The 9,706-nt window shown below is 41.2% G+C and overlaps 1 protein-coding gene across 7 annotated transcripts in view; it reads left to right on the forward strand.

Annotated features, from left to right (window-relative positions):
* Window positions 1–2,995, forward strand: part of GTF2IRD1 (GTF2I repeat domain containing 1) — a 147,041-nt gene extending 144,046 nt beyond the window's left edge. For all 7 annotated transcript variants that reach the window (XM_087889386.1, XM_087889388.1, XM_034420832.3 and 4 more), the window contains 2 exons: window positions 2,077–2,216; window positions 2,893–2,995. In XM_087889386.1, coding sequence (XP_087745512.1) covers window positions 2,077–2,216; window positions 2,893–2,961 — 209 coding nt within the window. In that variant the 3' untranslated portion in view covers window positions 2,962–2,995. The remainder of the gene's footprint in view (window positions 1–2,076; window positions 2,217–2,892) is intronic.
* The last annotated feature ends 6,711 nt before the right edge of the window (window positions 2,996–9,706 follow it).

Consider the following 9,706-nt stretch of genomic DNA (forward strand, 5'->3'; position numbering starts at 1 on the left):
ATTGTGAGATTTAATCCATTTTCAATGGGCATATATTTATATGCCCATATGTTTATAACCTTTTTTGTTATACTCGTGGAATGATACACAGTTGTTCTGCATTAATGTCTGGTTAATGTCTAAGGCAGACAACCCTTAGGAGTGGAAACATTTCGAATTTGAATGATTGTTCATAAGTTGGCTGCTTAATTTGGAAGGAAAACTCCGGGCAGGGGAGGAGGGCAGGTAAGACAAGAATGAATTTTTAACTCTTAGATTACAGGCTTGTATCCAAGAGAAACAAGTCCTTCCTTTTGTGGATCTTTGCAAGAAGATTGAATTAGACAGCAGTTGCGGTTGCAGAATTTGCTAAGCTTAATTAGCTTCAACCTTGGTTAGGTTTTTTTTTTTGTTTTTTTTTGTGAGTTACGTTTTTCAGAAGCCCAACTTATTCAGGTAATTCATGGTCTAATGCAGAGGTCTTCAAACTTGGCAGCTTTAAGACTTGTGGACTTCAATAGCTGGCTGGAGAATTCTGGGAGTTGAAGTCCACAAGTCTTAAAGCTGCCAAGTTTAGGGAACCCTGGTCTAATGTATTGTGCAAAAACAGATTAAGCCAGTAACCAAGTTAAGTGCATCTCAGCCAGAGAGACAGTAGTAGGTCGTTGACAATTCAGTTCAACCAAGCTACTTAACTTGGTTACTGACCAAATCCATTTTCTAGATTTGCACAATCCATAATTGAGCAACTGTATTGAGCTCGTAGCAATACAGTAAGCCACAAACAAACAAACCAGGTAGCCACAACTCCCTGCTCTAGGGAGACTGTCGCCTGAGAGCAGCTTCTTGGCAGCTTTCCCAATCCTCTTGCTTTCAGAAGCATTGGACTACAACTCCCATGAGCCCACAGCAGAAGTTGTGGGAGTGAGCAATGCCCAGTACCATCCTGGGGACAACTGGCATATGCAGCTGGGATGTCTGAGATATTTGCAGTCATTATGTGGTAGAGGCCAACATCCCAGATGGCCGTCTCCAACCTAGTGTTCAGCTCCCATCATTCCTGAACCAAATGACTTATGAATTCTGGAAGCTGCAATTCCATGTATCCAGAAGGTACAGTACATCTAAGTACTGTGTCGCTGCTCTGAGGAATGTACAGTAGTGGCCAAAATTGGGGAAACCTTTTGGGAAAAGTGTATTTTCTAAAACTAGCTAATAATACCACTTTTCTTTTTGGAGTAGTACCATAAAATAATATATCAATGGAAAGATATTTTAATCAAGAATGTAATGCAATAACTTTTATGAAGAACTTGCTATTAGAATAGCAGTTACAGTATAAAGAAGAAAAATGAAACACGTAGAAAAAAACGAGATATACAAAAACTATCACCATGTCAGTTAATACTTAGTTGAGCAACCTTTAGCATGAATTGCAGCCTTACAATGTCTTCCGTTAGAGCAGTGGTTCTCAACCTTCCTAATGCCGCGACCCTTTAATACAGTTCCTCATGTTGTGGTGACCCCCAACCATAAAATTATTCCTAAACCCATTGAAAATATGTGTTTTCCGATGGCCTTAGGTGACCCCTGTGAAAGGGTCGTTTGACCTCCAAAGGGGTCGCGACCCACAGGTTGAGAACCACTGTGTTAGAGTGAACCAAGTCTTTTAGTTCTGCAGCTGTTATAATGTGAAACCAAGATTGAATGATGGTTTCTATTAATTGGGTTTTATTGCTGGGTTGCTTCTTACTAACAAGTTTCTTTAGTTGGCTCCATAGATTTTCAATTAGGTTAAGGTCTGGGCTATTCCCAGGCCATTCCAGCAGTGGAACATGATTATCTTGAGACTCCCAAAAAAAAAGTGGTGTTATTAGCCATCAAACCTCAAAAATACACTTTTCCCAAAAGTTTTCCACAATTTTGGCCACTACTGTATGGTTTGAAATAAAGGAGAGGGAACTCCTGCTCTAGCATGCCACTTCTCCATAGCTAATGTTCTGGAGACTTGTCCATTACATTGATGGAGAAGACATTAGAGACGGAGAAGAAGAATCACCCCAGTGAAAACTCTTGTTCTCCTTTGAATGCCACTAGAAAACAACAGCATCGTTCCTAAACGGAAGCGGAAGAGGATCTCAGAAGGGAATTCTGTCTCTTCCTCCTCGTCATCGTCGTCATCCTCCTCCTCGTCAAATCTAGAGTCCACCTCATCAACCAATCAGATCTCACTTGTGGTAAATATAATCACACCACTGCAGCTTAGTTTTGAGGGTGGAAGGCATCGGTCTGTGCCTGAATTACTGTATATTGTCTAAACCAAGGGTGTCAAACTCGATTTCATTGAGGGTTGTGTTTGACCTCGGGGGTGGATGGGTGGGAGTCAACCTTGAGCTGGTTAGGATCGAACTGCTGGCAGTGAGGAGTGAATTAGCCTGCAATACTGCATTCTAACCACTGCGTCAACATGGCTTGATGTTATATTATTGAGAGAGTTGTTGAGTTTCTTACCAGTAATGATTGTACGTTTTTCACGTGTCATTGATATTAGGGTTTTTTTTTTGGTATTTTTTTAACATGATGTTAGACAGAGCCACATCTGTAAAATAGGTGGCCATATAGATTAAATAAATAAACAGGGCAGAATATGATAGTTCAATTGATTAATTCTGGGGAGGGAGCTATTTTAAGCAATCCCAGGTTTATTTAATAACATGTGATTTTTTAAAAAAAAATCTGGAATGATTTTTCAGCCAATCTCTAAGCGACCCATTAACAACCAAGGCTTCCTTAGAGGTAGCTATGTGCAGAGTCTTCACTCAGGGCAGAAGTTGCTCTGTGTTGGATTGTTTAAATTCCTTCCTCTGGATAGACCATTTCTAATGCCTTTTTCTTCTGGTTTTGTCCCTGCAGCAATGGCCGATGTACATGTTGGACTACGGGGGTCTCAATGTTCAGATCCCGGGACCTATGAATTATTGAGACCTCACCTTCTGCAGATGAACCTCAAACAAAACGAAAGAACTGCTCGTGATGTGTAATTTTTTTTGTACAAAGTGTATATTCCAATATGTAACAATGCCTTTTAGTTTTTCCAATGATTTTTACACTATATTCCTGCCACCAGGGCCTTTTTGAATAAAAAATGAAAGGAAGTGTTGCCTTGCTCTGAAAAAAAAATGTTTTAAAGTTATTCCTCACCATGGTTGCATATTTCAACACACCAAAGAGTCAGGAGTTTAAGATTAAAATATAAATTGGTTATTTGCTAAAAACAAAGAAGCAATGTTTATCCAACCAAACTGTTGATATACCAATGCTTATCCAACCAACTTACTGGTACACTTATCCCAGATAAAGGTGTTGTGACTGTGAACCTTATTCAGGGGAAAAGCATCTCCAAAGGCAGGAAGGCCACACTGGTGAGGCGGGGTTAAAAACGTAGGCTCCTTTTTGGATACTGAAGGATTTTTAAAAATAATAAATAGGTGCATCCAGCATATTGGAGGCATAATGCCTCTCTTTGTTTTTATATTCCTGAAAAACAATGCCAATTTGGGAAACTGGACTGGGGATCAGCTATGTAGGCAAGAGGGGCTGTCTCCCCCTTAGTTCAACCCAGTTTGTTAACTTCGGCAACTTTCAGATGTGTGGACTTCAACTCCTAGAATTCCCCAGCCAGCCTTACTTACAATCTGAAAGTTGCCAAGGTTTACAAACACTTATCTAGCCTATATAAGACCAACACCCTCTCTTCTCCTTCTCCTTGTTGTTTTTCTCTATCTCAACCTCTTGCCCCTGTTTCTCTGGGCCTTTCTCCCATTCCTAACCATGGTAATAGCAAATGATTCTGGAAGATCTGAATCTACTTATAGAAATTCTGGGTAGTTGACATTATAGCAACAGCATTTTGGCTCTCAGTTTGGTTAGACAACCAGAAGATTTTATTTTATTTACTTATTTATTTAACTTGCATGCCTCCCATCTTGCCTAGAGGCAACAGACAGACAGATAAACATACACTCTTGAATTTGTCTTCAGTTACGTTTTCTTGGCAGTAGTTCAGAACAGATTGCCATTGTCTTCTTCCAAGGTTTTTGGTTTTTTTTTTTTTAGTAAGCTTCCTTCAAGGATTAAATATATTCAATCCTTACCGGTAGTTTTTTTTCAAAATCAGGTCGGTGCTGCTGTCCCCTGCTTTAGCTGTCCAACACTCTCCTTTATCAATATTATTGGAAGGAATACTAGGAAGAAAACCAGGTGTCAGTCAGAAACTACATGTGTGTTAAGAAAATAGGCAGAGGCTTAACAATGTATCACATCATTGGGTCTCTATTGCTATTATGGATTAGCAGGCCTCTGCAGTGATTAGGGAACACTGTGCCGTTTGTTAAAGCTGTGTTTTTTTAAACTCACTATCAACCCAGCCCTGTTCAGTTACAACTAAACATATTGTGTGAACCCAGAAAAGGGAGTTGAGCAAGTTATATGAAGGCAGTCCATTTATCTTATTTGTAATTCTATTTTATTTCTTTAAAGCAAAGTGGTGTGGTCCATAAAAGGAACATTTACAGGTAGTCCTCAGTTAATGAGTGTAATTGGGACTGGAATGTCCTTCACTAAATGATAAAGTTACGAAACCCAACATGTCACTGCATCATTTTACGACCACAATCACAGCAGTTCTGTTGCTAACGATAAGTGAGGACTTCATCGCAACTTGTTACGGGCTTCTAACAAGCAAAGTCAGTGGAATCTGGCAGGAAGTTCCAAGTCCCAGGTGGCTTGCAAGGAGGCAGGTACGTAGCTGCTATCAGGAGAGAGAGGATACATGAGAGACTGGCAAGGCATGGTGTGAATGTAGCAGGCCTGAGGGAGGCTGTGAAAGTGCGCATTGGAGGGCAAGGTGTGGCAGGGCTGGGGGGTGGCTGCTGCTGGTGAGGGGGAGCTGGCAGGGATGCAGGCAACCCCAGGGCTGTAGTGCAGCAAGAAGCCCCAGAGCCATGGAGTTTTCCCATATGTGTGGCTGGGATGGCAAGCCCAGCAGAGGGAAAGACAATGAAAGGCAGCTATGAGGGCCTCTGAGAGGAAGATTGGTTTGAATTTTTATCATAGTAACAAGAGTTGGAAGGGACCTTGTAGGTCATCTAGTCTAACCCCCTGCCCAAGCAGGAGACCCTACACCATTTTTGACAGATGGCAGTCCAGTCTCTTCTTGAAAGCCTCCAGTGATGAAGCTCCCACAACTTCGGAAGGCAACTTCTGTTCCATTGGTTGATTGCTCTCACTGTCACAAAATTTCTCCTTATTTCCAAGTTGAATCTCTCCTTGTTCAGTTTCCATCCACTATTCCTTGTCTGGCCTTTGGGTGCCTTGGAAAATAGCTTGACCCCCTCCTCTCTGTGGCAGCCCCTCAAATATTGGAATACTGCTAACATGTCTCCCCTGGTCCTTCTCTTCACTAGACTAGCCATGCCCAGTTCCTGCAACCATTCATCGTATGTTTTAATCTCCAGTCCCCTAATCATCCTGGTTGCTCTTCTCTGCACTTTTTCTAGAGTCTCAACATCTTTTTTATAGTGTGGTGACCCAAACTGGATGCAGTATTCTAGGTGTGGTCTTACTAAGGCTTTATAGAGTGGTATTAGTACCTCACTTGATCTTGATTGTATCCCTCTGTTAATCAATTTAGGATTGCATTGGCTTTTTTGGCTGCCGCTGTACACTGCTGGCTCATATTTAACTGGTTGTCCACTAAGACTCCCAAGATCCCTTTCAGTTACTGCTATTAAGCCTGGTTTCACCCAGGGGGTCTCTGCAATTGTCAAAAGTTCAATGACTGGTTACAAGTCCATTTTTTCACCACCATCGTAACTTCAAATGGTTGATGAATGAGTGAACATTGAAGACTTATCAGTAATAAAAATGTCACACAGAACAGCAGACAATCATTATTCTCTGCAAGGCTTTCTCAGTCTAAGCCTAGGGTGTCCAATTTTGGCAACTTTTAAGACCTATGGACTTCAACTACCAAAATTTCCCAGCCAGGCATGACTGCTGTTGAATTCTGGAAGTTGAAGTTCACAAGTGTTAAAGTTGCCAAGGTTGGGCACCCTGGGCTAAGCAAAGCAGGGGGCTGCATTCCTGACAGAAGTTCCCAAATTGTCTTTATAACTGTGACAGTTCAGTTGGTGTTCCTCCAGTCCCAACACCCAGGAATTCTGGACTGTAATGAAGACCATTTTGAAATCACTAATGGTTTCGTTTAACTGTCAACCTTATGAAGAATTCTGAGAACTAAATCTTGGTTCACAATTTTATTACTGTACATATATATATAATTCTGTCACAGAACATCAAGAATTTTGAAAGGTGTTTTGGCTAAATGAGCTTTGAACCAATCGGCTCTTTTTTCAACAAGAGCCAAACAACATGTTATGATTAGCTACATTGTAAATCAGTGTTTCCCAACTTTTGCCATTTTAAGATGTGTGGATTTGAACTCCAGCATCTTAAAATGTCGAAAGGAAACACTGATTTACAATGAAGGTACATGAAAAAATGCATCAGGCAAGACTCTAAATCCGGGATATGCAATATAGCACTATCCAAAACCACAGGAGGACAACAGATTACCAGGCCTTGCTGTCAACAGTAAAAGTTTGCTAAGCTCACACTGACATGTCAATAGATTCCAACCTTTGCAGCAAGCCAAGTTATTCCATTACAAAAAAAGATGTCCATAGAGTTTAATTTATTGACTGCAGTTAATAAACAGGGTGCAAATAGGTGAACATATCTGAAGTGCTGGGGTTTTCTCCAGGACAAGTCATGATGCAGATCAAAACAAAAATCCATTTTTTTCCTGTATTGGATCAGTTTTCACTCTCTGGACACAGGGGACTATAGGAAAGAAGCAGATATAGCAGCTTTGCCAAAAGGGAACTGAGCTGCATCCAGGGATGTATGGGGTGTGTGAATGTCAAAAAGTAAACATTGTGGCTGAGACTGTATGGTCTAAACTGGTAAATCAGTAGATGATGTTAATGGTGTGTACAGCTTTTTTTAAATTAATTCTGAGATCTGGATTGCCCCATAGCATCAAATTAGTAAGAGAAAAAAGGATCAAAATGTCATTTCTCAAAAAAACAATATACCACAATCTTAAGGGTTCATAACAATGACTATAATCATGAAGGATGCTCAAAGTAGATATAGCTCTTATTATAGGTCCAAAAACAATTTCTATTCAAAACCCTTTTCTTGCTTGCCATTCTTATTTCTGAAACTAATTTGGCAGTTGTGGCTAGGAGAGCCTTTGCACAACTACATTTAGTGTGCCAATTGCACCCTTTTCTGGATTGTGAGGCCATGTACTCAATCACTCACGCCCTGGTCATCTCCCACTTGGATTATTGCAACACAGTCTATATGGGGCTATCCTTGAAAAGTATTTGGAAGCTACAATTGGTTCAGAACACAGCGCCACATACAATTCTGGAGGTACCACATGTGTAACACCACTGTTATACAAGCTGTACTGGCGGAGACAGCAAAAGAGAAGAGAAAGAACGAGAATATAACAAAATACAAAGACCTGCAAGTAGAAATAGAGCAATTATGGCAAAAGAAAGCAAAGGTAATACCAATAGTAATAGACGCCTTGGGCTCAATCTCAAAACAACTGAAGCACCACTTGAACATCAGCATTTACAAAATCATCATCACTCAAAGCAGGGGTGGGTTCTAAAATTTTTTACTACCAGTTCTGTGGGCATGGCTTATTTTGTGGGCGTGGCTTAATGGTCATGTGACAATTATTTAGGATTTAGCAGAGGTACTGGTCTACCAGGCTTTTAACTGCTTGCAGAGCTATACCAATCTACCCATTTATTTTTTGCAGGCCCTGATCTACTCATGTATTTTTGCAGGCCCTGATCTACTCATGTATTTTTGCAGGCCCTGATCTACTCATGTATTTTTGCAGGTACCGGTCTACTCATTTGTTTTCTTTTAACACTGATCAGCTGTAGAGCAGCCCTTTGAAGCCCCCCAGCAAGAGTTTAAACAGTTTTTTCCCCTCTAGCCATCAGCTGGGACTCAGGAGGCAGCAATAGATTGGGGGTGGGGCCAAATAAAAGGTAGGAATAATGCGGGGGGTGGGGGGGCATGGGGGGCAGAACCGGTTTGGTGACATCATATCGTCACCGCTACCGGCTCGGGAGAACCGGGCCGAACCGGGAGGAACCCACCACTGACTCAAAGGCAGCTTTACTTTGAACAGTTTACATCCTACACCATCAAACAACATCTGCCTATCCTAGTTCCTTGGGAAGGACTGGATAGGTGGATAAAAATGCTAAATCCAGTCTAAGCATCTGGCTGATTGTGTGACCAACCCTAATAATAATGTAATAATAGTATGGTGACTTCTGGGCAACTCATAGCAATCAAAGAAATGAACGCTGGCTTGGTGACTTTGTGCCAGTGACCCTCTTTCAACCCAATCCACCTCCCAGCCTTGTAGTGGGAAAATAGGAGGAGGAAATAGTTCATACATATTTTGCCACCTTGAGTTATTTATAAAAATAAATGACAATAAAACAAATAAAAGATGATAAGTGTGATAGACCAGATAGAATGAAGTGAGGAGTCTCGGTAACAGTTCTGATTTCCCAGTCTGAATATACTGTACCTTTAATTTTTACAAGGTTGCTAAGCTTAGGTCAACCCCCCATGAATTTAAAAGACAAATTCAGTCAGCAGATTGGTACTGAAGATTTGGCTAAGTCAGAATACAATTGATTTTATTGTTAACAAAAATATTATTTTTAATTTGTCCAGGGCCAAATTATTTAATGTGGTTTTATACTGTCTTTTAAATTTTGTAATCTATGTGTTTTATTTTTTGGCTGTTCACCGCCCTGAGTCCTTCGGGAGTAGGGCGGTATATAAATCTAATAAAATGAAATGAAATAAAATAAAATTACTAATAGTAAATATTAAGTGTAAGGCCGTGATGGCGAACCTATGACACCTGTGCCAGAGGTGGCACGCAGAGCCCTCTGCTGACACACGCACCGTTGCCCCAGGTCAGATCTCCGTGGCGTTTCTTTTGTGAACTTCTGTTTCCATGCAAACGACTAAAAAGAAGCTCACGAAAGAAAAAGAAAGATCTTACTTCTTGCTGTGCTGCTGGTGTTGGGATGCCCCATCTCCCGCCAGCCTGCTGGTCTTTGGGTCTCTGCTGCACATGGCCGCATGCCCGCATGTGCATGCACCTTTCAGTTTGTGCAAGCACGCACGTGGAGTTTGGGCACTCGGTGTCTAAAAGGTTCGCCATCACTGGTGTAAGGGATACAAGCACCTGTGGGAATACACTAGGAAGAAGATACAAGCTTTATTATACATTATTATAATAAATTATTATAGGAACACGCATAGTAATTGTACATTATTGAAATCAATACTACCACACTTCTTGTTGTTAGTTGCGAAGTCGTGTCTGACCCATCGCGACTCCATGGACAATGTTCCTCCAGGCCTTCCTGTCCTCTACCATCCTCTGAAATCCATTTAAGCTCACGCCTACTGCTTCAGTGACTCCATCCAGCCACCTCATTCTCTGTCGTCCCTTTCTTCTTTTGCCCTCAATCTTTCCCAGCATTAGGCTCTTCTCCAGGGAGTCCTTCCTTCTCATTAGGTGGCCAAAGTATTTGAGTTTCAT

This window comes from Pantherophis guttatus, chromosome 1 (assembly GCF_059756535.1).
Source record: "Pantherophis guttatus breed Tessera chromosome 1, ASM5975653v1, whole genome shotgun sequence".
NCBI lineage: Eukaryota > Metazoa > Chordata > Lepidosauria > Squamata > Colubridae > Pantherophis > Pantherophis guttatus.